Source organism: Megalopta genalis, chromosome 3 (assembly GCF_051020955.1).
Source record: "Megalopta genalis isolate 19385.01 chromosome 3, iyMegGena1_principal, whole genome shotgun sequence".
NCBI classification, from domain to species: Eukaryota; Metazoa; Arthropoda; class Insecta; order Hymenoptera; family Halictidae; genus Megalopta; species Megalopta genalis.
The window spans coordinates 33,141,523-33,167,667 of NC_135015.1; the positions used below are offsets into that span (position 1 = coordinate 33,141,523).

Sequence of the window (26,145 nt, forward strand, 5' to 3'; positions counted from 1 at the left end):
CGTCCATAATTCCGATAACGTCGTCGTCGAGGCGATATCGGCGGCATCTCGAATCTCGAAGGCAGCAGCATCGTCGACGAGACGTTTCGAAACTGGAGAAACGGTTCTAGGGTGAACATTTGGGACCAATCGTGGGCCGAGGAACAGCCAGAGCGATAGTCTATGGTAGTCGCGGTGGTGTTTCGCGAGGCGAACGGAGGCAGAGCCGCGATCTGGATCGACTGGAACGAAGGGTGGAAGGGTGTCGAAGGAAGGAGGCGAGCGCGGGGGTTGGCACATCGCGCAGCTGCGGCAGCGGTGGTCGACCGGCTAACGGAAGGAAGGCGTCAGTGAACGGGGAGCATCGGTACGGAGAACGCTGTCCGACAGCCGGGAGGACATCGGGAAAGAGCGAAGAGTCCTCTCTCGTTGGCCGCGTTGGCTCGTTCGGTTGCGCGCGTGCAGGCGAAATACGCGCCTTGGACGGGTCGTGCCTCGTGTTTTAGGGCGAGTCCGAGGTCCGGGGCCGGGGAGCCGAGGGCCGAGGACCGAGGACCGAAGAGGCCCGAGCGGCCGAAGGGCCCCGCGAGGCCGAAGAGGCCCGGGAGGCCGAAGGGGCCAGCAGGTCTGGGACGTGATCGGTCGCCGTGAACGTTACAGCAGAAGCGAGGAGCAACGAGTCGCTGGCGAAACGCCTAGAGGGCGAGAAGGCGTGCTGGAGGGCGGGAGGGGGGTAGGGCAGGCGACGGGGAAGGATGTCGATGCGCCGCCGGTGGTCGGTTTCGGGGGTTGACTCGCGCCGCGGGGGCGATGAGCGCACTTCCCTCCGCCCTGAGACTGACCTGCTGCCGTTCCTGGCTCCTGCTGATCTGCCTCGTCTTTCTAGTCTCGAGCCGCGTCGGCTGCGGCGCGAACGACCGGCCGACCAGCCAACACCTCGCAGGTGATGACCTGCGCGGCTCCAGCCTGGCCGTCGGCAACAACAACGACGACGACGAAGACGACACCGATGTCTACGACGACGACGAGGACTACCTCGAGGAGAACGTCACTGCTGGTAAGTCGGCCGGTGCCGGACAGCAATGCATCCTTCTCACCCCTTTGCCGGAGGAGACGAGGTCGCTCGCGGAGAACGCTCGTCGAAAGAACCGTTGGATGTGCGTCTCGAGTGCGCGCGGACGACGCGACGACGGGACCGAGAGAGGAAGCGTAGTTTCGACTTCGGGGTTGGAAACTGGGACGAGGAGGGTCCTCGAGGCGGTCGGGGTGCCATCCTGCGTCGGGACCTCCGCCCAGAGCTGGCGAGCACGCCAGGAAGCTCGTTGGAATCGTTGGATATGCGTCTCGAGTGCGCGCGGATGGGACGATGGGGTCGAGAGAGCGTAGGTTTTGATGGGGTTGGAAAACTGGGACGAGGAGGCTCTCTGGAGGGTTGTTGACACGCTTGTACGCGGTGCAGAGTGCCGCGGAGTGCGTCCGCGAACGTCGACTCGCGGCCTGCGACCTCTTGGCCCAGGGGATCGGTCCAGGGTGTATCCTGAAACTGATCTACTCGGGCGATTCGCGAACGGCCAAAAGTTGTTTCGCCGAGCCGCCAAGGAGACCGTCCCGGCGATCGAGGACGGCCCGATGCGCGTCCCTGTCACACCAGGTTGTTCCTCGATCGATACGCGCCCTTCCGCGGGCAGGAGGAACGTTGTCTCTTTGGCCCGTCGCGAGGTGAAACAAGGACGATCGCACGCGGAGCGGAGACGCGCTCGATACCGAGCGAGCAAACACTCCGGAAGCCTCCGCCGCGCCGGAGGGTAAACACTCGTCACTGTCATCGTCATACGATCGCGGCGTTTGCTCTTCTCCGGGATCGGCCGTGGTCGATTCCCTCGAGTGCTTCGCCGAGAAGCTCCTCGATCGAATGCCATCAATTTCGACCGGCAGGTTCGCCGTCGAACGAACTTACTCGTCGGAAGCACCCCGACGACGAGTGCTGGCAGCTCTCCGGCGGCGACGAAATTCGGCTCGCCGTTAACGTCGAACCGGTCGATTTCGGTGGTCCGCGCATCCCAAGCGCAATCATGCAAATTCCTCGATGCAAACTGGGTCCGAGGGGGAAGAAAACAAATAGTACATGTCACGGAACGCGGCTGCAGCCCTCGCGCCTGCGTCGGAACCGCGTCGGAGCCTCGTCCTTCTTGATTTTCGCGCCAACCACGCCGTCGGTATTGATTTTAATGGATGCTGCAAGCTCTCTTGCACGGCGTCCGCGTGTGGGAGGCTTGCACACCGCCTGCAGGCTGCGTGAGCTTCAAAGGAGTCTCTCTTCCTCGGCCTGCACTCGGCCCACAGGGGCGTGCGAAAATCCAAAGCGAAAGAGAGAGAGAGAGAGAGAGAGAGAGAGAGATAGAGGAGAGAGACCGGGCCGAGGGAAAGGTTAACGAAGAGAGAACCGTGCGTCATTCATCGTCGGTTTTTTCTCGTGCCATTCAGTCGAGTCCCATTTGCAGGAGAGCTCGATAACCGGCTCGAGAAACGCCGGCAAGTCGCACCCCGTGGACCCGACCCGAACGAGGTCACCACCGTGATCAACCGACTATCTTCGGTCGGCCAAGGGCTGTCTCGGGGATGCTGTTCTTCGCGGCGCGGCCGGAAAAACGTCCGCGACCCCCTAACTTCGACTCGACGTTGCTAGCTAACGCACGAGCCAATTGATTCTCGAGTGGTAGAGGCTTCGAGCTGAAGAGGTAGCTTCCAACCCCAGGTGGAGTGGTTTCGTCTTTTTCTTGTCATCGAGCCTTGCGCCCTTAATTGGATCGTTAGATTTTATTATTTCGCCCGGAAATCTCTTGCGGATTTGCAACAGAAGCTGCGAGAGGGGTGTGCAGTGGCTAGTAGCTCGTGTCTAATGGAATAGGTTCGACTCTTCTAAGATTTAACGCTAGATTTACGGAGCACCGAAATCAGCTGTTTTATATTGCTTTAGAAAGGTAACAAATCAGACATTTCCGTGGCTGCAGGGAACCGCGAGTCGCCGCAAGTCGCATGCTTTCGAGACATCGTCGCTCGCAGTTCTGATCATTAAAGCTTCGTAAATAGTAATGCTTCAAATTGCACAATTTGTTTTCAGTCTATCGAATTTGTTTGCAAGATGTACGGTAAATTCTCCCCAATTCTCCTTCGGCTTGTAGACAAAAATGGACGCGTAAATAAAAATGAGCCTCGAACGATCGTATCTCCTCTTCCCAAATCGTCCATTTTCGTTCACAAGCTCGAGGAAAATTGAGGAGAATTTACCGTATCTCCTGGTAAATACGTGAATCCTGCGTAAATCCTACGGTTCAATTAATGCATCGATTTAAGTCTTTCGAAATTGTGACTTGCCGCGAACTTCCTCCTAGCCACAGATTTATTCTGATCTTGAATCTGCGTTGCTGTAACATTTGCCACAAGAGTAACGCAAACATTGAATAAGTAACTCGCAAACGTGTCTCCACGATCTGAACAATCGTGAATTAAGAAGTCAGCGACCCGTCGTTTCGACGGTTTCCGTGAACCCAGCGTTAAATACTTCGCGAGAAATAGGGGTAGAATAGGGTTTGGTCCAGGTCGGACATCTTCGATTCCGACTCGGGAAGCAGAACCGAGAAGGGAAACGTGTCTCCATTCGCATGCGGAGCGTAATTGAATTTGATCGTTCGAGAAACGAGGATTCGAAGAACATAACGGCCGGATCCGGTGCCCGGCTCGCAACGATCCCGAGGAAGCCTAATTAGCGGAGCTACGGTACCGCGGACACGGTTCTGAACGGCGGCCAACGGTGCTAATGGCACTCGCCTCGGTGCACAGGCTGATTCCCGAAACATTTAATAACGATGTAATGCCGTAATTAAGGCGGAATCGATAGCGAGTCGTCTGGCTAGTTGCCCGGGCCTGGTAACCTGACCCGCAAAACGGCGCAATCAGCCGGAGAAAAGTTCAGCCGGTAATTTCCGAGACAAAACGATCACGGCCCCTCCGGGATCTAGGGTGTACGCGTCGCGGCCGTGCTTAGGCGATCGTTGATTACAAAGGAGCACGCGGCGGCAGGCATCTTTTGATCGGCCGGATACCGTACACGACGTCGCCTTCGTCTTTTATTAGTCGGAGACGCCACTGGCACGGCGCGCGCTCGTCGCGTGACAAAGGGCCAAAGAACGGGTTCGCTGCAACTGCACAATTAAATACTTCCTTTCGGCTCGGCTAGCTTTATCTTCGCCGTCGCGCGAACACCGCGGACACGAGACTTCGCGTAATTAATCAACGAGAACGCTCCGGCTGCGCTCTTTTCACGCGACTTTCCGTTTCCGCGGCGCGAACAGATTCTTTTTCTTTTATTTTTGACGAGCTGGAAGAGCACGTGGTCGCGCAATTTGCCGAAGTCCTGCGTCGAAGAAGGCTTCGATTTCGAAAGCGTGGACACGGAACACGATCGAAGGAGCCGCGCTGCCACCAGAAATTCTGTACGCTATAAATTTCCCACGAATTCTCGATGCTTGAACTGTTACGATCTGCATTGTTTCGAAAATTTTGAGGGGTCGTTGAAAAGGGGAAGCTACAATATTCGAATTCACGCGTAGATCCTCGTTCATTGATCAATTGTTTTTGAAGCGGTCTCAATTTGTAGCATTTTCGAGCATACTTTCGGTCTGTTGTATCGTATAAAAGCCTGTTAGGAGAAATTGAACGGTGAACTTCGAAGGTGAAAGCTTCAAGCTTTAAAACGAGCGCGGGTTTACCGTCGCGCGTCCTCGGTTTTACGAAATTACAGCAGCTGGAATATCGAAACGATTTGCCGAAAATCAGAATTTTAATTATCCGGAGCCGGCGGATGTCGCGTTACCGTGGTTCTCCGACGTGGCGGGCTTCGATCCGGGGAAAAATGTTAGCTCGAAATTGTGGGAAACGTCCACTCGGCTCACCCGGACCGGCGTTCCCGTCCCCGAAAAGACAGTCCTCGGTTTTACGAAATTACAGCAGCTGGAACATCGAAACGATTTGCCGAAAATCAGAATTTTAATTATCCGGAGCCGGCGGATGTCGCGCTACCGTGGTTCTCGGACGTGGCGGGCTTCGATCCGGGGAAAAATGATAGCTCGAAATTGTGGGAAACGTCCACTCGGCTCACCCGGAGCGACGCTCCCCGAAAAGACAGTCGATCGGCGAGCTATTCGCGGACCGCGTAACTTATTTAGAAACCGGGTGCACCGTGCAAAACTATCGATTGCGCTGTTTCCAGCGAAAGGACAGAAGCTGGGCTCGCCGTGCGATGACTCGTGCAATCCGGAGCTGCTGCACGTGGTCTGCGACACCGTCACCAGTCTCTGCGAGTGCGAGGAATTCTATCCGGTTCGTCTTGGGGCTAGCAAAGGATGTGCCAAACGTATGTAGCACGCGATCCGCGTTCAAGTAGGTCGTTCCGATATCAAAAACTCCATGGTAACGCGGACTGAACGAAAGAGTGGCAGAGAGAACGAGAGAGAAAGAACGAGAAAGAGAGAGAGAGAGAGAGAAAGAGATCGAGGGAGAGACGAGAGAGAGAGAAAGAGATCGAGGGAGAGACGAGAGAGTGGAAACGAGGCACAGCGAACGGAGGAGTGCAGAGACGAGAAAATAAATGTCGAGGAAGCTGGTCGTCGTCTTTAAACGATTGTTCGACGCGCAGTGAATAGAACGTTTTGTGTTCCGCTCCTCCCCTCGCGTGCCCGATCCGTTTTGACGGCCGGTTATTCAAACGCTTGTCACGGACTAACGCGTTGATCCTCCTATCTGTTTCAAACGAGCATTCATTGGCTCCCCCTTGAGTTTCAAATGATAATTGATCCCCGCGTATCCACTGGCGCTCCATTATTTTCTCCTCGCGTTTTTTCTGGAACGCGAAACTCGATTAAACGGCACAATACGCCGACGACGGAATCATCGAAATGATCGGGGCCCTCTAATTTCTTGCCGAACTCAATCGATAATAGGGGACTGCTTCGACAACGATGTCCTAAATTTTTATTTATTCATAGATACGGATGAACGCCCGTTTTTTTTACAATAAGAGAATGCAATTTTCAATCGAAATCGAAGGATCTGTCGTAACACTTGAAATTGTCATCTTTCCCGATAACGAGTATACTCGTCATTCGCGCCCAAGAGGTTCATTTTTTTTCTAGGATACCGAAGCCGGGTAACCAATTGCTGTGCTTTTAGTTCTTTCTCTCTACCATAATTAATTTTATATTTACCGAGTAGGACATATATGAAATATTTTTATTCGGAAATAAGCGATCGAGAAGCTTGTTTCTTTTTTTACAAAACTAAGTGATCAATATGCCCGCAAACAAACCGAGGGCACTGCGATTGGTCGCCCCACAGATCGCCTCGTGAAAGTGACAAGTGTTTATACTGTTGTTGTAATTTTCGGGGCTTCGAAGGCTTAACCGCTTGGGTACAGATTTATCTGAAGAAATTCTTGCGTCTGGAACGCATTTAATTTGTTGATGCGCTGAATAGTACGTATACTGTAAAGACGACAGATTTTGTGTGAGAAATCATTTATTTCAATGCGATAATATACATAGTGACTAGAAGTTCGAACGACGAATTAGACTCGTCGTCGTCCGTAACTTAGGCAACATAAGTGCATGACGAGTCTCGGTCGTGAAATGTACCCAAGGGGTTAAGAAAGTGTGCGAGAGTTTCGCGCAAAGTTCCGCGTTACCAGTAGAGGTGTCGGAGGCTCGGTCAGACGATCGAGAAGTGGTCTAGGTCAAGTAATCGAACAACCGACCGGTTTTTCCAGCCAAAAGACTCGGGGAGCAGTGCTTCTATCGCGCGACATGCACTTTTACGGATCAGCACTCGACCTGCACCCAAGTGCAGCACAAAGCTGTGTGCGACTGCAAGGAGGGCTACCATAGGGTCACCCTGTCCAAGCCTACCAGGAAGGTGTTCTGCGCCGAAGGTATATCGTGCCAACTAATTGCCAATCTCGTTCGAACGTAATCAGGATCCGAACACCAGAAAGAACGCGAACAGTCTCGTGAACATCGTGCCCATTGCCCCGCACGAGTGAAAAATATTCCTTCTAGTATACGGATAGAGCTCCAGGGACCCACTGTTCGCTTTATACTTCCGTTAATTAACCCTAGGTTTACGGTTCCCGTGAAAATAACGGGTGCTCTGTTCGCAGCCTTCGTGAGTTTTCGCTACTAAACACAATTTTAGCAATTTAAATGACGTTTCTTAACGTTTCAAAGTTTCTTTTGTCGATGGAAATTAGCAGGAGGAATAAAAAAAGTTCTGGAGCCAGTTACCGTTCGCCTATGGTCTACAAAAATCAGTTACTTTGCCACAATTGACTGTGCTGCAATTACTGTGCTGCATCTCTGACAACAGTGCGCGATAAATATTTAACACTTAACACGCTTTCATTGATGTTATATTCTATACAAAATTAGATACAATAATAAGTTAATGAAGATTGTTCACATTAGCGACGACTGTTTCAACAGAATTTCATATTTACGTTTCTCCTCGTTAAAAGTCTGGCAGCACGCGTAACTAACGCATCGGACGGGAAATAGCTTCAGTTACAGTGCACGGTTAAATTGAACACTACCGAAATTAAAAGCCGAGAACAAAAATTAACACTGCGACATTTAACCGAATATCGATCTTCATTCGTTCAATGTTTTCTTAAGCTTTCTCACAAGCTTCGCAGAAAATGTCGCGAATTCGTTATCAAAAGATCGAAGTAACGTTCGCGGTGTTTTAAAAATGTCCGCCTTTCGCCCGTTTAATTTCCACAAAAATAAACGATCGATCGAATTTAAATGAAAAAACATTCGACGCGCCTTACACGGATAAACGTAACGTGTTAATTATGCTTGAAAATAAACAAAGGGCACAGCAACTGGCTCCGCTACCCCCAAAGACCGGCACGAAAGAAAAGTTTCGAGCAACCCTCCGACCGAACTAGTCCAGAAAGCATCCGGCTGTGCTCCGGCGAACTTTCATCCCCCCCGCCCCTCTCGCCCCGCGTCATCGTTACCTTCGAGAGTGTTTGTGAAGCCGAAGCCTCCGCGTCTGTTGGCAGATCTGGTGCTGATAACTACGGATATTCCGACCCTGCTCTGCATAGCATCGGGAATCGCGATATTCACGGCGATGATATGCTTCGTGCTCAAGTTGTTCAGCCGCGCGAGATACTCAAGGCCGCGGCACTATGCCAACGCGAACCACGCGCCGCCCATGCTGTTCTCCAGCGACACGGGTGAGTACCTCTCTCGCGCAACAGCCCGGGGCTGAATCCGCGGTCCCGACTTCGACGATCGATGGACAGAGACACACACGCCGTGCGACGCCGGGATCGAAATCTAGCGAACCGGGATCCCGACGGTAACGATCGACAGGATAACCGCGTCCGTTACGTTCGCGCGGACGATACACCCGGTTCGCGTCACCCTGCACACCGGAACACCGCTCCATATTCCATTACGACGACGACCACCACCCCCGCCCGTGGAATCAATAACTTTAAGTATCGGCGAGGAGGAGCACTCCAATCTTCGCTTCGTTCTATTTCGAGGGGAAAGCTCGACGCTCGGCGCAGCTATTACCGAAGGGTTAACAATCGCTGACTACCACCGAATACTTCTGCTTCGCACGCCGCGGTCTCGTCGAGTTCCCTCCCGCCTCGGTTTATTCGCGTTATTCCAGGTCCGGATCTAATCGGTTTACTTTCCCGGCTTTGCCTCGGTATACGGAAGTATACCGCCCTACTTGTGTCGCTTCGATCCCTTCGCATAGCCGCTTCGCTCCCTCAACCTTCTTCCAGTCGGTTCGCCTTGATCCTGTTCCACCGATTTCATTCTACTCGATCCACCTCGTCGCCCTGTTTCGTTCGTCCAACTTGCTCGATCGCTTCGTTCCCCGATTAACCGTCGAACAGCCGATCGAAAACCGGATCCCGAAACCGATTCGGTTTCCCCGGCAACGAAGGATCAAGCGGAACGATTTTATTCCGCCGGATTTCACGGCGGCCGCACACGCGGCCCGGTGTTTCCGCGAAGCGAAACCGGTCGATGAAACGCGCCAGTAGATCGACGGAACTTTCGAAGTGATTTACTCTGGAAAACGAAGTTTCGAACGGGGCTTAGCATTTGCGCGAATAAGTAGAAGCGGACGGTCGTGATCGGACACGCTGCTTCGAATTTAAAGACAATATTCTACAGGGTGCTGCATGATTATGTTGACACTTGGAAAAGGGTGATTTCTGAGATTATTTGAAGCAACTTTTTCCTCAGCGAAAATGCAATCCGCGGCCTCGTTTACGAGTTATTAACGAAAAACGGTGACCAATGAGAGACGAGCTCGCCTAGCGCTAGGCGGCCGAGCTGCCAATCAGCGGAACTGGGCTCCGGCCGCTCGTTGGTTGCGCCGCCTTGCGCCAGCTGAGCTCGCCTCTCATTGGCCACTGTTTTTCGTTAATAACTCGTAAACCGAACCGCGGATCGCATTTTCGCTGAGGAAAAAGTTACTTCAAATGACCTCGGGTACCTCCCATTTCCGCCTGTTCAACGTAATTACGGCACACCCTGTATGGTTCGTTAGATCGTGTAGTATAACCTCGCCTGCAATTTAATTCTGAAAATATGAATTCCTCAATTTCCTAATCGGCGTTTGGAATGCCATTTTGGGCTGCATTGAATCGAAAGGATCGCTGCGACGGCCAAGATATGGGTCAGAAATGCCCCGGGATCGGCTGGCCGATGGTTAACGGCTGCCGCGTAGCCGGAGGAAGAGAGGCCGACCTATTTTCGAGGAGTTAGAATTTGGAAAATGACGATTGAAATCCAACAGGTATACCACTGACGCTTCACGGCGGCCGACCGTCCTCCCGATCCAGCGAAAGAAGCAGCCCAGGAGGAGGACCTTTGACCTACGGGTACAACAGGAGGCCGAGCAGCGGCGGAAGCCGCGGCCCTTTGGTACCAGCGTCGAGAGCAGGTGCGGCACGTGCCGCCGCCATCTTGCTTATATCGTGTCACCTGCAGGCGACCAAAGGCGGGAACAAGCATCGACGTACCCTTAGCGACGTAGCTGAGGGATCGTCCGACGGCCTCGGTAGACGATCAACGATCAATTTCTAACTCTTTCGTTGTCTGTCTTCTCTTCTATCTGCCCGCATCTCTCACGTTGTGTACAGAGACACGATACACACCCGCAAACATCTATATACCAACGTTACAGAACAAACGATACTCTCACAGCTCTCTCTCTCTCTGTCTCTCTCTCTCTCTCGCTCTCTCTCTCTGTCTCTGTCTCTGTATCTATCTCTCTGTCCTACGTTTCTCCTATTCTTCTAGCTCGAATGACTCGTTATTCGGCCGTGTTCTCTCCTTCTTTCTTCTTCCGTCTGTCATTTGCCTTCGAGCGGTCACTGGTTTCACGTTCGACGCAACGGCGACGAGATCCGCGACGCGACAGAAACTATAATTAACACCTCACGCTGTAACAACGTGACATTATGAAGAATTTCGAACGTGCTCGGCTAAACACGAACGTTGATCGCTTCGTTGAAACGGATGTAAACGTCAACGATTCTGCTGTCGATATTTCAGAATTACGATCAGAGAATCCGATTACTCGAGGATTTATAATTACGAAGTAATTGAATTACGAATTATTCGAGCTAATCGAATCGATTCTGGAATAATTACGCAGTAATCGAATTAATTGTAATTGGTAATTCGTGTCTCCGCGTTCGATTAAGTCGCAATCACAACGTTATTGAATTGCGTCAATTGCGAATTGCGCGATGCAATGGAATTAGGATCACGAATTACGATGTAATTGAGTGCAGACTTTAGTATCGACGGCACAAAGTTCGAAGAAAGTAGCCGTTATTTACGTGAAAATCGGTCCGATTCACGATATCGGTGTAGCTTGCACAAATTAATGATATCGTTATACCGAGACTACTTCGCGAATGACATTCATATTTTTACATGGAAGTCTGGCCGAGTACTCGTGACTGTCTTCGCCGGTGCACCGCGGATCCGATCGATGATTATTAGGAGAACGAAGTTTCCATTGGAGCCTCGTTTCCTGCAGCCGATGCATTATTTCGGATGATTTACCGCGGTCTGCTTAACGGGCATCGAAACCCGTATCTCTCGAAGACAGCACTTGGAATCGCGATTATTCGGCATCGGGGCAAGTTAACAGGTGAAATAGGGGGGGGGGGTGGTCGCTCGTTAGCTTCCTGTTGCGTCGAACCCGCGGAGGGCCACTCGACTCCCATTATCCGTTCGCCGTGATTAATTCAATCGATCGATTCCGTCCGATGTTTCCCCGTTTCTTGGTCGAATCGTGAGGAGGCGAGACCGATGACGAAGAAGAAGAAGATGATGGTGGTGCTTCGAGTCGTGCCGTGCCGTTCTCGCTGTTGTGTCGTAGTTTGTTGTGACTTAGCGTTTACCCCCCCCCCCCCCCCCACGTCTCCCGACTGCGTTCCCTCGTTCACGATCGAGGATCGGTTCTGTTCTCTCGAAGGGAACGAAAGCTTCCTCCGGAAGCGGTAATTTTAGAAAACAGACGCGGAAACGCAGGTCCGATTTCGTGCCGGCCACGGCGACATACCCCAGTTCTCTCTGTTTAGATTATTGTTCTTCTCTTCCGCTCCACGACACACCCTCATCTAGCGACAGAATGATGGCGCCAGTCGACATTTCAATGATTCCTCGCAACACGACACTGGACCAGCGCGGTCGCCGGAATTTCGCTACGCGACGCGCGGTGGTGGCAACGACGCGTGCGCGGAAGTCCCCGGTCAGCGGCGTGGCGCGTCCACCGGGTGAACGTTACGATTCCGAACGTAGCGCAGGATCGCGACGCGCGTCCGCTAGACGTCCCACGCCACTGTGCCGGAACTGTCGCGCACGCGTCGCCTGAACGCCACTGGTTGCGCAGCGAATTCTCGTGATCGCGCTGCACTAAACACCGAACACAGAACACGGGCACGGTTCCGGGTTGGAATCGTGGCACGCAGATCGTGACTGAGATCGCGACGAGACACAGAACACCACAACCGAATACCGATATTCTAATTGTACTGTCCAAAATAATAAAGCGCTGCACGAGTGTGTTACGAGATAGCAAGATGGCAGCGGCCGATTTCGTTGCTCGTTAACGAACGAACTGTTCTTCTGGTAAGACGTAGAGAGACACGAAATCTTTACGCACTAGCTAGCTCGCCGCACACGCACGCATCACGGTGCCGGATCGCATGCGAGAGCCCTCCCCCCGTCCTCCCCGCAGCAGAACAAGACAAAAAAAAAGAGAACAAAGAAACGAGATGGCTTCGATCCCCCCCCCCCCGCCCCTGACCCCCGCCGATTTCCTCCACCCCCGATGTTCGTCGCCCGGCTGTGGTTTTTAATGAACGCCGTCGAGCTGTGTTCCAATTAACGGAGCTTCTCGGGGGCCGGCTGTTTATTTCGCGCGCTTTCACCGGAACACGCCCGCTCGAAAATAAAAAGGAAAGAGAGAGACGGGACCGGGGAAATTCTAACGCTTAGCCCCGTAATTGGGGGTTCGGGTTCGACGAGGCTCGCACCTCGCCGCCGCGAATAACAAGCGAGCGAGCGTGAACAATCGCCACCGCCGCCGCCTCTCGCTTCCGACGAAGCTGCGCTTTTGTGCTTGCCGAAAACTCTGCGAGATTGAACCGGGGCTGCGGGACGCTGATACTTTTCGCGCGTTCTCGTATCGCGCTTTCTATCGGCGAATCGCGTTTCTCTTGGAGAACCCGTCGACTGCGAATTTCGACGCAGCCGGATAACACGGCAGTCGAATACGAGTTCATTTTTCCATCGGTCCAGCTGAATTAGAGCTTCTGTTGTTTCCCGTCTGCGACGCGAATGCGTAAATCAGCAGTCGACATATTGTCCGAGAAACGGAACGCTTTGCGATGAATAGTTCATTGTATTCTGAGCCAGAGACACTGTTGCATTTAACCCTTTGGAGACGAATGCCGATACAGGCGGCAACGTCGAGACCGGAGTATCGTACTTTAGAAGCTGCACACTTGTAATTTGACTAAGTATATCACGGAATTGCCGTTGATTTTAATTTGTTTTAATTCATTTCGATTTTGATCTAGTATATAACATTTTCACCATTATTCGATACTTTGGTGCGTGATATATTTTTCAGAGGGAAATGTACTCGCAAGGAAGGGTTTTCAGGTGTCCGCCTCCGATTGTTTCTGTTCTCGGACATGTCACAGAGAAGCGAATTTTTCGTATTGGCCGGTTCGCATTCTTGGGAGTGAACCATCCCTCAAAGTTTGCCCGGCGAAATACGAAAGAGCAACGAATTAGCTGAGACATTACCATCAACCTCGATATCGATTTAATTAGTACGATACACCGTCGCACGACTGCGACGTTAATCTTCGCCCAAGATGTATCCGAGACCCAAAGCAATCGGAGGCTGACGGCCGAGAACCCTTCTTTGTCCGCGCGCTGAAAAATCCTCGTTCGTAAAGGGTTATTTCCGTAACTTCCCGCTTTCTCGAGCATTTGAATGGAACTTCTTCTGAATTATTTAGAAAGATCGAGGCTTCGAGTCGTCCCGCAGCCAATAGTAACGATCCGTAGGCTTCCTCGGCGTGGCTGCGCTTGCCAGCTCGGAAAAATGGCGTCGTTCTCATCGGCGCGGCGCGGCGCGGCACGGCCGGTTTTCATCTTCGCGAATCGCGACAGATATAATATTCCGGACCATCGTGACCGGCTGTTCGTCTCGTTCGAGGTTCGAGAAACGAAGAACGAAGGGAACACCGATGCGATTCGGTCCGGCGTCTCGTCGCAGCCTTGGACGGGCAATTAAGGAACGCCGCGGCGCGCCGCGACGCGACCTATAGCTGGCTGGTGTGCAACAGGATGGCAGGAACGCGCCGCTCTTTCTCTCTGTCCAGGCTTATTTTCTATCGCCCTTCGGAGCCGTTAATCAATAAGGACTGGTAACGAGGTCCCTGAATTGGGAACACTTGAGAGCCGCTCCCCAGGAGCCTGCTGCATTCGTCCGCATGCTACACGCGAGCGTTGGGCGCCGGCGCCGCTACGCCTGGCACTTCGTGTCAAAGAATCTCATTTCGACGGAATATCAAGGTTCGCGTTCGCGAAGGAGTCGCATTGATTAACGGCCGTGGGGGGAAAGCTCTCTCACGTCGACGGAGTCGCCCGACACCTCGCCTGCTGCATCCGCTTTCTCGTCTATGCTTGACCATGGTGAACTCATCGATCGCGAGCCCTCGTCACACCCTCGCTCTGAACAACATGTCCCCCCGCCCCCTTGCTCCACACAGGAACAGCCGCGAGGGATCCCACGGGGATCGACGAGGAGATCGTTGCACCCCCGGTGCATCGCTCGTTTCGCGTCGCCGATCTTCTCCCGAGAATTCTCGGGCTCGCTCGATTCGATTCGTCGAGTCGTCTCAATTCGGAGACCTTCCGTCTCCTCGGATCCGACGTGGATCTGGGTCCATGCTTGATCGCGAAACTTCCTTCCGTACTATGTTCTCGCTATTATAATATTCTCCGCGGAACAAAATGCATTACAAGGTTCATAAATATCCGCTGTCCCCCTGATAACGACAGAAATAGCCGTGTCGATTAGAATCGTGGCTGACCTAGAATTGCCGGCGAGCGAGCGACTTCTGGGTGACAATTAATCAAACCGCGTCGCGATCGAATTAACATTTCCATTTCGCTCGGGCGTGCTTTCAAAGGGACGTTCGAGGCGCGTCGATTCGTTACGGACTCAGCTCCACGATCGGAAGACCCGATCTACCGGGGATGCCAATTGTCTCCTCTATCATCGAGCTCGCATAATCACCGATCTGTACCGGAGTCGTTAGAACGATTGGAATTTAGAAGCCTAAGGGATCTGCCTTCGATCGGAGCAGCTAGATTTCGTGGCCCCGCCGATATCAACATTAGGCTCCCGGAAGTTAGAGTAGCGGGAGGACGAGTATAGGGTGGCTCTGGGCCGGCAAGCTCGAACTGAACTTCTCGTCCCTGTTTCTACCAGGTTCTCGTCGTCCTAGCTTAACCTCGATTCACAGTTCAACGTCGTCGGCGCGTAGCTACAGCGCCCGACGGCTCGAGAAGGAGAGAAACGAAAAAGAGCAACGACAGGCGCTGCAGGAGCTTCGGCTGGCGAAGCAAAGGGAGCAGGAGAAGCAGCAACAGCAACAACAGGTAGCGCCCACCCCCAGCCCAAGGACACCGCATTCTACGGACGAGCTGCTGCCCTCCGTCGAGGAAGGGAAAGAGGTCTTCTACAACGAGGTAACGGTCTCGACGAGTCCACGGTTATGGTTCAAATTGAGTGCCTTTCGGTCGTCGTGTCTCGACTATCCTCTAAAAAAAAAAAAATAGATTCAAGTCGCTTGGTCCAGTTCCAAAAAAGTGTCGTACCGTTTCGAAGGGCGTCCACTCAATTTTGGTCCATCGATTGTGCCCGACGACGTTATCGCTATTGTAATTGTCGTTGGTACTCCAGCAGGTGCCGACGACGTCGGACATCACGGAGGAGACGCCGATGAAGACGATCACGACGGCGATCACGACGGCGATCACGACGTCCGGCGTGAACGCGAACAGGTTCGGGGAAATGGCGCCGGTGACCACGCCAACAACGTCCATCTTCGAAACGAACATCGCGCCGCGCGCCACGGGTGACATTTTTCAAGTGTAGTGAAGCCGTAGAGGGATAGGTGACGATGATGTCGTCGCGACGTCCGCCACCGTCGGGATCCACGGATCGGCGACCCGAACGGACGGAACCGTCGATCGGACGCGCGAAACCGGTGGCCGCATCGATTCGTTCAAGCTGCTGTTTGCTCGAGCCACGCGCGAAGGCCTAGCATTGTTTATTAAAAGATATATTTTTCAATATCCAGGCGCCGGATGCATATCTAGGATCGGACGTAGGGGTCGCTGCGATGGTGGAGCGTGGGTTCGGCTGTGAGATCGGCGGCCGAGGTACAGCGAATCGGTTCGAATCGTCCTCGGATTTTCGAGGACTTCTCCTTGCCTGGCGAACATCGCTCGGGAGCGACGCTGGACGGTCGACCTTGTGACCCCAGACCCCATTGAGTTCACGCGAAGGATCTCTTTTTTCGGTATATCGTTGTCCCACGGAGCTTCACGCGTCCGGTCGGAACCCCGTTCGTTTCTTAGCGACAATAATCTCTGGACGCGCGCCGCGCCGAGTCGGTTTTCGGGCAAGGATCGACGCGAGGATCGTTTTTTCGTTTTTGGGTTTCGTTCGACCGGGGGTTCAGGGCTTAGCTGTACCGAAGTCAGCCGTTGCCGATTTTTTACGGTTCTTTTGCTGCTGACGTATCAGTGACGTATCAGTGACGTACTGACATATCATTACACGGTAGACCCTTTGGCAGATTCTTTCGACTAATTTCACGTCACATATCAGATCGAAACGGTCGAACCACGGCGCGCAGATCGATCCGGAATCGGCAGATCCGCTGCTGAACGACAGATTCGAGGGGAGGCGCTTCACCGGGACGGCTCCAACGGTTCCACGGATCGGGAAGATCGCGTTCCCGGGACACGCGTATAGTGGCATTAAAAATTAGCGAACGAAGAAGCCGCGGAGCTGATTCCTGAGCGGACGCGGCAGCGAAGTGACCCGCGCGCCGAAACAAAGAGAATGCGGAGAGTACGCGACGAATTAATGCGAACGTCTTATTAATGCGGAGGCTTGCGTTCATGTCGAGACGAGGGGAGAAAGCACACACACACGCATCCGTGTATCAACGTAAATTCCGTCACACGCGAAAGATACCGAATACACGCGTTCGATCGTCTCGTTTGCTCGACACGGAATCCGCTGCGATGGAAAAGCAATTGGCAGGGCATTCTCGAGTGGGTCGAGGCTAAACATACCTCTAATCTTAGGCGAACTATCCGGAACGGCGTGGAGAACGGTCACAGAATATACACCGCGGCCCCGACAAAATGGCGGCGCGCCATCGGCGTCCCGAGGGCCGACGTTCCGTTTACCATTTTGTTTCGTCTAGAGCTACCTCGTGGATTTATCGCTAATTCATGAAGGGAGAACAACTGCCTGCCTGTTATCCTCCTCGATGAATTATACACAACTACGTTTCCTCAACGTCCCGCGCGGAATTATTTGCCGGAATTCGAGCCCATCGTCCAAATTGCTGGAAGAAACGAGCCACGGTCACGAAATTCTCCTCCTCCTCTTCCTCCCTCCCATCCCCCACAAATCCACGTAATTATCGATCCCGCCGTGATCGTCTCGGGCCGCCGGGCGAAATCGTAGTGCTAAAGCGTCGTTAACAGATGAAAATTATACATACATATACATTATACAATATATGCGTGTAAGAGATACGTAAGAAGCGATCGCGCGCGACAGGCTGTGTCACGCCCCGCGAGGGGGGTGGTGAGAGGTAACGAGAGAGAAAAAGAGAGCGTGTAAAAGGGAGAGAGAGAGAGAGAGAGAGCGCGAGAGAGAGAAAAATCATTATTCCTGTGTCTCGGAGAGCAAGGAAACGCGTACCGACAACCGGTGTTCGAATAATTATCGCTGCCTTTCCCGATTAAATAACCACACAACACAAAAAGAAGCGCACGGACACGAGCGAGACGACCGTAGAGAAACGAGCCTAAACGATGCGTACGCGAATGACCGCGGGGGGTGTTAAAATCTCGGGGGAGGACACGGTCGCTTGTCGACGCGTCGAGCACGGTCCCCGTCGCTGCTGCACACGAGCGAATGTTAAACAATGAATTCTATCGTCACAGCCCGCATGAAATATTCTCCCCGAAAAAAAATACTGACGCAGAAAACGGATAACAGAAAACCGGAAAAAAATGTATGGTACTCGACTCGACCCGCCACCGCCGCGCCGCCTGATTTCTAAAAAAAAAGAATAAAAAATACCCGAGAATGGAGAGAACGGAGAACGGACGGACACCCACACAACAGACAAACACGCAAGACGACACAGAAGAGTTATAAAGAGAATGGTCGATGTTCAGCGTTATCGTTTTATCCCAATTTTAAATGTTTACTGTATAATAACATTGTAATATAGTCGTTGGGCAAATAAAGCTCGTTTTTCGATAATACACACACGCGGGATATTCAGCCGTCCCCGTAGCTTTTTTCTCAACGTTCGTTCGAAGCTTGGGTTTTCTACTTCTCGTTGCGCCGCGATTCTAATTAACATTGGAACTACCGAGCTGATTAACGAGATCAATGTACGCATTGTTTTTATAACAACTGGAAGATCGGATTCGTTTAAACTCCGCGCGCATTTCAACGATAATATAATACTTGGATGACGAATAATTCGTGTAAAAATTTCTCTTGGAAATATTTTTATGACATCAGGAACTGTAAAAGAAAAAAATCAGGTGCCATTTCGACTGGCCCGGTAGTTCCAGTGTGTTAAAGTTGCTCGAAGTCTGCGATCCACCCTTAAAGGGGAAGCACGCCGAACCGTTGTTATTGTTATTTGCACTCGTCGATGAACAACTTTTTCGAACGGACTTTCCACGACTTTTGCGTCCGGACGTCGATGCCTCTTCGTGTCTATCGACGACGAATCTAATCTGCCAAACCCCGCGTCCCATAAACCATAAGGTCCCTTGAATTTTGCATGATCCCGCTTATCACGGCGATCTGGATCCACCGAGGAACACGGTGAACCGCGAATTTCGCCGCAGAATGTCCCGAGCTGCTCGAGAGGCGACGCATTCGAAGAAATCCTCGTTATCATGGAAGAGGAAACAACGGTTCAAGTGGAGGACAATCCTCCGAATCCGGAGAACACTCTGCGCCCGATAACGTACGCGTCTTGGTTCCTCGGCGTGGGCGTCGGAAGCCCGAAAGATTGCCCTAAACCGGTCACCGTGATCCTCCGCGGGATCCACGTGGCCGTCTGCACGGTGATCGTCGTGTTCAGTGTAATGGATTTCGCGAATTTCGGCCGGGAGTTCACCAGCAAGCTGTTCGAGATCATGTACTGCATGAACGAGACTATTTGCCATCTGTCGTCCTATTATTACGTCTGTCACATAGCGCAGCACCGCGACAAGTGGCCGACGTTGATGAAGACGATGGAGTCCTTGGATCGGCTGATCAACAAGGAGCTTGCCATCGACGACAAAAGCGTTCGCAGCAGACAAATCCTGGCCATCTCGACCGTCGTTCTTCTGGGACCCGTGTCCTTGATCGGTCACGTCCTCTATTACTACTTCACCGATCCCGATCAGATCTTCGCATCGGACTTGCTGCTCTATTACACGATCGCGCAGACCTTGATGAACAGTTTCGTGTTCGACATCGTGGTCTACATGATCTGCCTGAGATTCAGGACGATCAATCTGGCGATCGAGGGCTTGGACGAGAAACTGGGCAGTTTCTGGGTCGCTCTGAAGATCAGGAGGATCAGGAAGTTGCACAGTGGTGAGACGATTCGGTGGTTGTTCGCTCCTTGAACGGGCAATCCGCCATTTTGAAGCGCAGGAATCTCGATCCTGTTTAGTAGAGCCCGACGTTTAATCCTTGTTTCTTGCAGAAGCGTGTTCGGTGATAACGATGGTGAACGAGATCTACGGCATAGATCTGTTGCTGTGCTCCACGAACGCGTTCATCATGGTGGTCGCGAAGCTGTTCAGGATCTACATGAGCGCCGCGGAACGGAAGAACGGCTTCATCCTGCTGAACAACTTGATCTGGATGATCTATTGCGGCCAATTCGTCGCGATGTGTTCGGTGTGCACTCTGACGCATCGGGAGATCGACAAGATCGGTCCGTGCATACAGAAGTTCGTGCTGAACGCCCAATACTTGACCAAGTTCAACAAGTTCGCTTCGTTTCGCAACTTCTCCAACGAGGAACGTACGCGTGTCAGCATCTGCGAGGATCAATCAGCGATCTACCCGAACAATTTCGGGATGGACAGCCTTCTGCGAGCGAACTTCGAACGCGACTGCGTCCGAGACGAGGCGAACGATTTTGCGTTGCAGTTGCATCAGCACCGCGTCAGGTTCACCGCGTGCGATTTCTTCGACATGGACAATTCCTTGCTGACGGGGGTGAGTCTAATACGATCGTTCTTCCATCGTCGTGCTTTTTATCGTTTTATCGATCGTTCCGATCTGTTGCAGTTCATCGGCGTGATCACCACGTATTTGATCATTCTCGTGCAGTTCTACAAGCCCGAGACATTCTGATGGATTTCCATGGCGCGTAAATCCCGAAGTAACGCTTTCACGCTAATGTTTTCTATTTCTCTATAGCGTTCGCACACTGTTCGCCGAATATTTTTATGATAAAATGTCTATATTACTTAACTAGCACTAAAATAACTAATTACTAAGATAAATAATTCCAGTTCAGCGTCGATATCGGATAAGGAAGAAGAACGCATCGATTTTATAACAAATTAATAAATTTTATTCAAATACTGACCCGCAGAACAATAAATTCTCCGATTTTTCGAATAAACTATACCGTAGTAAATGGTCACGATGAAACGAACAGTTATCGGTCAACAATGATTTAAATACAGTGATTCATGAAACGAGGAACAATCGGCGCGAATGACTACGTTCTTAACTTAATCGACTTCTTCGATGGTGGGCCCGCTGGCACCCGTGCCACCCCCTGGGGCAGCACCACCGGGGAATCCTCCTGCGCCGGGTGCTCCGGGGAACCCTCCGGGTGCGCCGCCGGGCGCGCCACCAGCCTGGTAGAGCTTCGTGACAATGGGGTTGCAAACGGATTCCAGCTCCTTTTGCTTGTGAGCGAACTCCTCTTTGTCGGCCAGCTGGTTCGCGTCCAGCCAGGCGATCACCTCGTTGCACTTCTCCATCACCTTCTGCTTGTCCGCGGGGTCGATCTTGTCCTTCAGCTGCTCGTCGTCCATCGTGCTCTTCATGCTGAAGCAGTAGGACTCCAACGCGTTCTTCGCCGCGATTCTGTCCCGCTGCTGCTCGTCCTCGTTCCGGTACCTCTCCGCTTCGTTCACCATCCTCTCGATGTCCTCCTTCGACAATCGACCCTTGTCGTTCGTGATCGTGATCTTGTTCTCCTTGCCGGTGGACTTCTCGACGGCGGACACGTTCAAGATACCTGAAAGAAGAATCGCGCGACCGTCAGGCTTCCCGTTCCTCCGAAGTTCTAACGCGGATAAGTTCACCGAGAACGCGATGCTTACCGTTGGCGTCGATGTCGAACGTGACCTCGATCTGAGGAATGCCCCTGGGCGCGGGCGGTATCCCGGTGAGCTCGAACTTGCCGAGAATGTTGTTGTCCCTGGTCATGGCTCGTTCGCCCTCGTACACCTGGATCAAGACACCCGGCTGGTTGTCCGAGTAGGTGGTGAATGTCTGGGTCTGTTTGGTTGGTATCGTGGTGTTCCTCTTGATCAGAGTGGTCATCACGCCGCCCGCGGTCTCGATACCGAGGGACAACGGCGTGACGTCCAACAACAACAGATCCTGGACCTGTTCGGACTTGTCCCCGTGCAGGATGGCGGCTTGCACGGCTGCGCCGTAGGCCACGGCTTCGTCCGGGTTGATCGACTTGTTCAGTTCCTTCCCGTTGAAGAAGTCCTGCAGCAGCTTCTGGATCTTCGGTATCCTGGTGGATCCGCCGACCAGAACGATGCTGTGGATCTGCGCCTTGTCCATCTTGGCGTCCCTGAGCGACTTCTCGACCGGCTCCAAAGTGCTTCTGAACAGATCGGCGCAGAGCTCTTCGAATCTCGCCCTGGTGATCGACGTGTAGAAATCGATCCCCTCGAACAGGGAGTCGATCTCTATGCTGGCCTGCGTCGACGAGCTGAGGGTCCTCTTGGCCCTCTCGCAGGCGGTCCTCAGCCTCCTCAGGGCCCGCTTGTTCGAGCCGAGGTCCTTCTTGTACTTCCGCTGGAACTCCTGCACGAAATGGTTCACCATCCTGTTGTCGAAGTCCTCGCCGCCCAAGTGAGTGTCGCCGGCCGTCGACTTCACCTCGAAGATGCCCTCCTCGATCGTCAGGATCGACACGTCGAACGTGCCGCCACCCAGGTCGAAGATCAGCACGTTCTTCTCGCCCGACGACCTCTTGTCGAGGCCGTAGGCGATCGCCGCCGCCGTAGGCTCGTTGATGATCCGCAAAATGTTCAGGCCGGAGATCACGCCGGCGTCCTTCGTTGCCTGCCTCTGGGAGTCGTTGAAGTACGCCGGCACTGTGATCACGGCGTCCGTCACCGACACTCCTAGATAGGCTTCGGCTGTTTCCTTCATTTTCGTTAATACCATCGACGAGATCTCCTCGGGGAAGAAGCACTTCGTCTCGCCCTTGTACGAGACCTTGATCTTCGGCCGGCCGCCCTCGTTCTCCACGGTGAACGGCCAGTGCTTCATGTCGCCTTGCACCGTCGCATCGTCGAACCTTCGGCCGATCAGCCTCTTGGCGTCTGAAAATAAGTCCGGACGTAAGCGTACACGAACAAACTTCAAACTTCTGTTTCGTCGTTCTCATCGCAGCGACCATCGAGTCTTCGCCGAACGTTCGTCGCGAGCGGATTTCGCACGGGTTTCGCATGAAAGAAATGAAAGAAAAATCGTCTCCGTTCGTTGCAGAGAATAGAAACCGAGAGTAGCGCACCTTCGTAACGCAGCGAAGTCGCCTTAATTTTCTTTCGACTTGTACAAACGAAGCTAACGGCTAATAAAGAAAACAACTATAACACTCGTTTTTATAAACTCGTTTCAACAATTATAAAAACGAGAGGCGCAAGCTTCGAATAATCTCCTCTTCACAAATCGTCCATTTTCGTTTACAAGTTCAAGGAAAATTAGGGAGAATTTTTACCGTATTCTTCTATTAACCCCTTAACGTGGCCAAACTGTGCACACTCGAGATAATTCGAGCGGCGTTGTACTTTATGTTGCTATAATTTTCCACACTCGAATGCAATCGAGGATTAAAAATAACAATATGAAAGCAAAAAAAAAAACAATCGTTTTATTGATATTTATCATTTACATGGGATTGTAAGCTATAACACTTACTTATTCAAGTATAAAATATATCCTTTTTCTACTTATCACTTACGACTTATCTCTTCCTTGTGAGCCGCTTTCCGACAGCGTATTCATATTCAGATTCTGATTCGCTCATTTTTCAATATATGTTTTACTAAAATATAATGTAAAATAAAATATAATAATAATAATAATAATAATAATAATAATAATAATAATAACAATAATAATAATAGTAATATTCTGAAAATTAGAATTGCAATAAAAATTTTGATTATTTTTGTATTTTTATAATTTTCTTGCCAAGACAACGTTCTAAATTGTGTCTTTTTACATTAAAAAAAATTGATTTTTCTTGGCCGGCCTTTTCCAAAAAAACTGTGCATTAAGGGGTTAATCATCTTCCCAGATTAAAAATAATACATAGTTTAATTCGCAAATGCTTTTAATTTCTACGCTGCCTTAAATCGCAACGACTCAATTGTGCCATAAACGCGTACAATCCGCGGTCTAACCGTGAGAATACAAAGCGGCCGCAGTTCGACGACGAGAATACGATGCACAGATTAAACTCGAAACCGCTGCGTCACCTGGCACGGACTAGTTAATTGTTGTTATGCAATTCTGGCGCAACGGAAGGAGAGCAAGCGCGTCCGTCGCGCCTCGCGGTTAAGCAAGATCAGTTACACCGGCCGATTTTCTTGTCGCTCGCGAGGAACCGTCGACGATCGTTATCGACGACGACGACGGCCGCTGGAAGAACATCGACGAACGGATTTGCATTATATCATCAACTTACCGAAGATGGTGTTGTTTGGGTTCATGGCGACCTGGTTTTTGGCCGCGTCGCCGATCAGCCGTTCGGTGTCCGTGAACGCGACATAGCTGGGCGTTGTTCGGTTACCCTGGTCGTTGGCAATGATCTCGACTTTGCCGTGCTGGAAGACACCCACGCACGAGTACGTGGTGCCCAAATCGATTCCAACAGCTGGAGCTTTCGGTGACATTTTTATTGTCTGGAAAAATCAAGAAAAAAAACTGCATCCGATTAACGATCGAGTATTCGCGTTCGAGAAAACGCGACGACGGATCCGTATCGTATCGTTCGTCCGCGGAAAGTACCCTAATCGACCGCCGCGAGGTTATTTTTAGCATCTGTGACGGACTCGACGACGTTGCGACGCAATAAACGCTGGCGGTCGATTTCGATCGTTTTATCAAGCGCGCGCGAGCATTCTTATCCTCTCGCTCGTCGATTTCCAAATCAAAATTCGACGCGGCACGCGTTCGCAATCGATGATGCAATTAGCGATCATCCACGGATGATGTTCGTCAACGTAAAAGAAAACCGCACGACTGTATCAACGCGATGTCCTCGATGACACGCGTGCACACGTACGTACGTGTCGCAAAATGCTACGTCACGGTGCACGGTACGCAAAAAAAGAAACTCACTTCGCGAACGAAAATTCGATGACGTCGGTGGGCTGAATGGCATTTAAATCTCTGGAACCGGTTTTTGGGTTAATTCGATCGGGAGAGAAAGCAAAGAAAGATGTGTTCGATGGTCGGACGACGGGGCGAAATTCACGGACACAAAACGATTCGTAAAAACATCTCGTGGCCGGAGGGAGGAGAAGTGAACAAAAAATTCGGAAGAAATTCGCGGAAATATTTCGGGCTCGGAGCGCGTGCGGTGCGAAATTTGAAGAAAAATAATCGGGGCAAAAGTCGACTGAAGGTGGCAAAGGAGTGAAGGAAGACGCACTCACCTTTCGTTTCGTTCGGTTTTTTCGTATATCTCGATGAGTCGCACTGTTAACACGAGCGTTGTGTTAGCTTGAATGTTCGTGGTTCGCTTGCGAAATTGTAACTGAGCGACGACAGCGCGCCGGCTCCTTTATACTTCATATCTCGCGCTTCGAGAAGCTTCGAAGCGGCGGCCAATCGGGACGGCGTCGCGAAAGGAAGCCGCGCTCCCATTGGCCGTATGCTTCTAGAGGCATCGAGAACGGGAACGACTATAACGTAAGCGGCTAATCGAAAACGCGAGAAAGAGACCGAGGTGACGGGAGTACGCGCACGAAACTGCTGGAATTCGTTGCATTTGCTATCTCGGTTATAATTAGCACGCTAAATCTTCTGTTTGTCCGAGAAGTGGTCGGCTTGGAATTATACCTCGCTGTAATACACACGTCACATCGCGCGACCTTCGTTGTTTTTCCGTTCAAATTTTCAACCTTCGTTTGACCGAAATGGTTTCTGCGTCCGTTAAAAAAGAAACCCGCTCCGCTAATTGTTCCGATCGTGTTTCGACGTGTATCGTAACATGTTGCTACAATATCTTGCGCATCTGCATATCTTGAAAGTTCATTTTGAACGATTCCGTAGAAATTGTAGTCTTTCTATTCAATTTCTGGCGATTTATATCGCTCGGTTTACGGAGCATAAAAGGCAGCTGTTTTGTATCAGTTTATACAAGTAACAGTAAGACATTTATTCTGATTTTCAATAAATGTTATTGTAACATTTACTGTAAGCAACACATATAAATTGAATAAATAACTCATAAACGTATCTTTACGAATAATCGTGAATAATAGTAATAGTAATAATAGTAATAATAATAATGAATTAATAATTACGTGAATAATCGTAAATTAAAAAATTAGTGACCCGTCGTTTCGACGAGTCCCGGTTTGATGTTTTTAAAGTAGAATTTACTAATTACGCGCGCGCGAAGTAAATCTATTATGTGTACACAGCTGTTTTATATCAGCTTATAAAAGTAAGAGTAAGACATTTATTCTGATTTTCAATAAACGTTATTGTAACATTTACTGTAAGCAACACATATAAATTGAATAAATAACTCATAAATGTATCTTTACGATGTGAATAATCGTAAATTAAAAAATTAGTAAATTCTACTTTACAAACATTAAACCGGGACTCGTCGAAACGACGGGTCACTAATTTTTTAATTTACGATTACTACTATGTATTCACATAGTAGATTTACTTCGTAATTAGTAAATTCTA

General features: G+C 51.2%; 3 protein-coding genes across 7 annotated transcripts; 2 read left to right on the forward strand and 1 right to left on the reverse strand.

Annotated features, from left to right (window-relative positions):
- Positions 1 to 313: 313 nt before the first annotated feature.
- On the forward strand, positions 314 to 18,190 carry LOC143259242 (uncharacterized). 4 transcript variants are annotated; one of them, XM_076520674.1, is made up of 7 exons: positions 314 to 1,036; positions 5,249 to 5,392; positions 6,800 to 6,961; positions 8,096 to 8,272; positions 9,862 to 10,125; positions 15,097 to 15,356; positions 15,574 to 18,190. In XM_076520674.1, the coding sequence occupies exons 1-7, from the start codon at positions 790 to 792 to the stop codon at positions 15,763 to 15,765; spliced, it is 1,446 nt and encodes a 481-aa protein (XP_076376789.1). In that variant the 5' UTR covers positions 314 to 789; the 3' UTR covers positions 15,766 to 18,190. The 4 variants fall into 4 exon arrangements, with proteins under 4 accessions (XP_076376789.1, XP_076376787.1, XP_076376791.1 ...); XM_076520672.1 differs by having other exon boundaries at positions 315 to 1,036; positions 15,571 to 18,190; XM_076520675.1 differs by having other exon boundaries at positions 316 to 1,036; positions 9,862 to 10,008; positions 15,571 to 18,190.
- A 143-nt stretch (positions 18,191 to 18,333) lies between these two features.
- On the forward strand, positions 18,334 to 20,538 carry LOC143259243 (uncharacterized). 2 transcript variants are annotated; one of them, XM_076520678.1, is made up of 3 exons: positions 18,334 to 19,530; positions 19,643 to 20,163; positions 20,236 to 20,538. In XM_076520678.1, exons 1-3 carry the CDS (start codon positions 18,840 to 18,842, stop codon positions 20,299 to 20,301), a joined length of 1,278 nt encoding a protein of 425 aa, XP_076376793.1. In that variant the 5' UTR covers positions 18,334 to 18,839; the 3' UTR covers positions 20,302 to 20,538. The 2 variants fall into 2 exon arrangements, with proteins under 2 accessions (XP_076376793.1, XP_076376792.1); XM_076520677.1 differs by having other exon boundaries at positions 19,643 to 20,538.
- LOC143259241 (heat shock 70 kDa protein cognate 4) lies at positions 20,502 to 25,032 on the reverse strand. The gene is made up of 4 exons (XM_076520671.1): positions 24,876 to 25,032; positions 23,903 to 24,119; positions 21,288 to 22,532; positions 20,502 to 21,202 (listed from the first exon to the last, which is right to left on the reverse strand). Exons 2-4 carry the CDS (start codon positions 24,108 to 24,110, stop codon positions 20,688 to 20,690), a joined length of 1,968 nt encoding a protein of 655 aa, XP_076376786.1. The 5' UTR covers positions 24,111 to 24,119; positions 24,876 to 25,032; the 3' UTR covers positions 20,502 to 20,687.
- Positions 25,033 to 26,145: the final 1,113 nt, after the last annotated feature.

What these genes read in the sequence shown, in the direction of transcription:
- LOC143259243 (XM_076520677.1), top strand. Translation starts at nt 18,840, where the DNA reads ATGGAAGAGGAAACAACGGTTCAAGTGGAGGACAATCCTCCGAATCCG. An exon ending in GATCAGGAAGTTGCACAGTG is followed by an intron (nt 19,531 to 19,642) that starts GTGAGACGATTC and finishes TGTTTCTTGCAG; the next exon opens with AAGCGTGTTCGGTGATAACG.
- LOC143259242 (XM_076520672.1), top strand. Translation starts at nt 790, where the DNA reads ATGAGCGCACTTCCCTCCGCCCTGAGACTGACCTGCTGCCGTTCCTGG. An exon ending in GGGATCGTCCGACGGCCTCG is followed by an intron (nt 10,126 to 15,096) that starts GTAGACGATCAA and finishes TGTTTCTACCAG; the next exon opens with GTTCTCGTCGTCCTAGCTTA. An exon ending in AAGAGGTCTTCTACAACGAG is followed by an intron (nt 15,357 to 15,570) that starts GTAACGGTCTCG and finishes TTGGTACTCCAG; the next exon opens with CAGGTGCCGACGACGTCGGA.
- LOC143259241 (XM_076520671.1), bottom strand. Translation starts at nt 24,110, where the DNA reads ATGTCACCGAAAGCTCCAGCTGTTGGAATCGATTTGGGCACCACGTAC. An exon ending in CCCAAACAACACCATCTTCG is followed by an intron (nt 22,533 to 23,902) that starts GTAAGTTGATGA and finishes ACTTATTTTCAG; the next exon opens with ACGCCAAGAGGCTGATCGGC. An exon ending in GTTCGACATCGACGCCAACG is followed by an intron (nt 21,203 to 21,287) that starts GTAAGCATCGCG and finishes TTCTTCTTTCAG; the next exon opens with GTATCTTGAACGTGTCCGCC.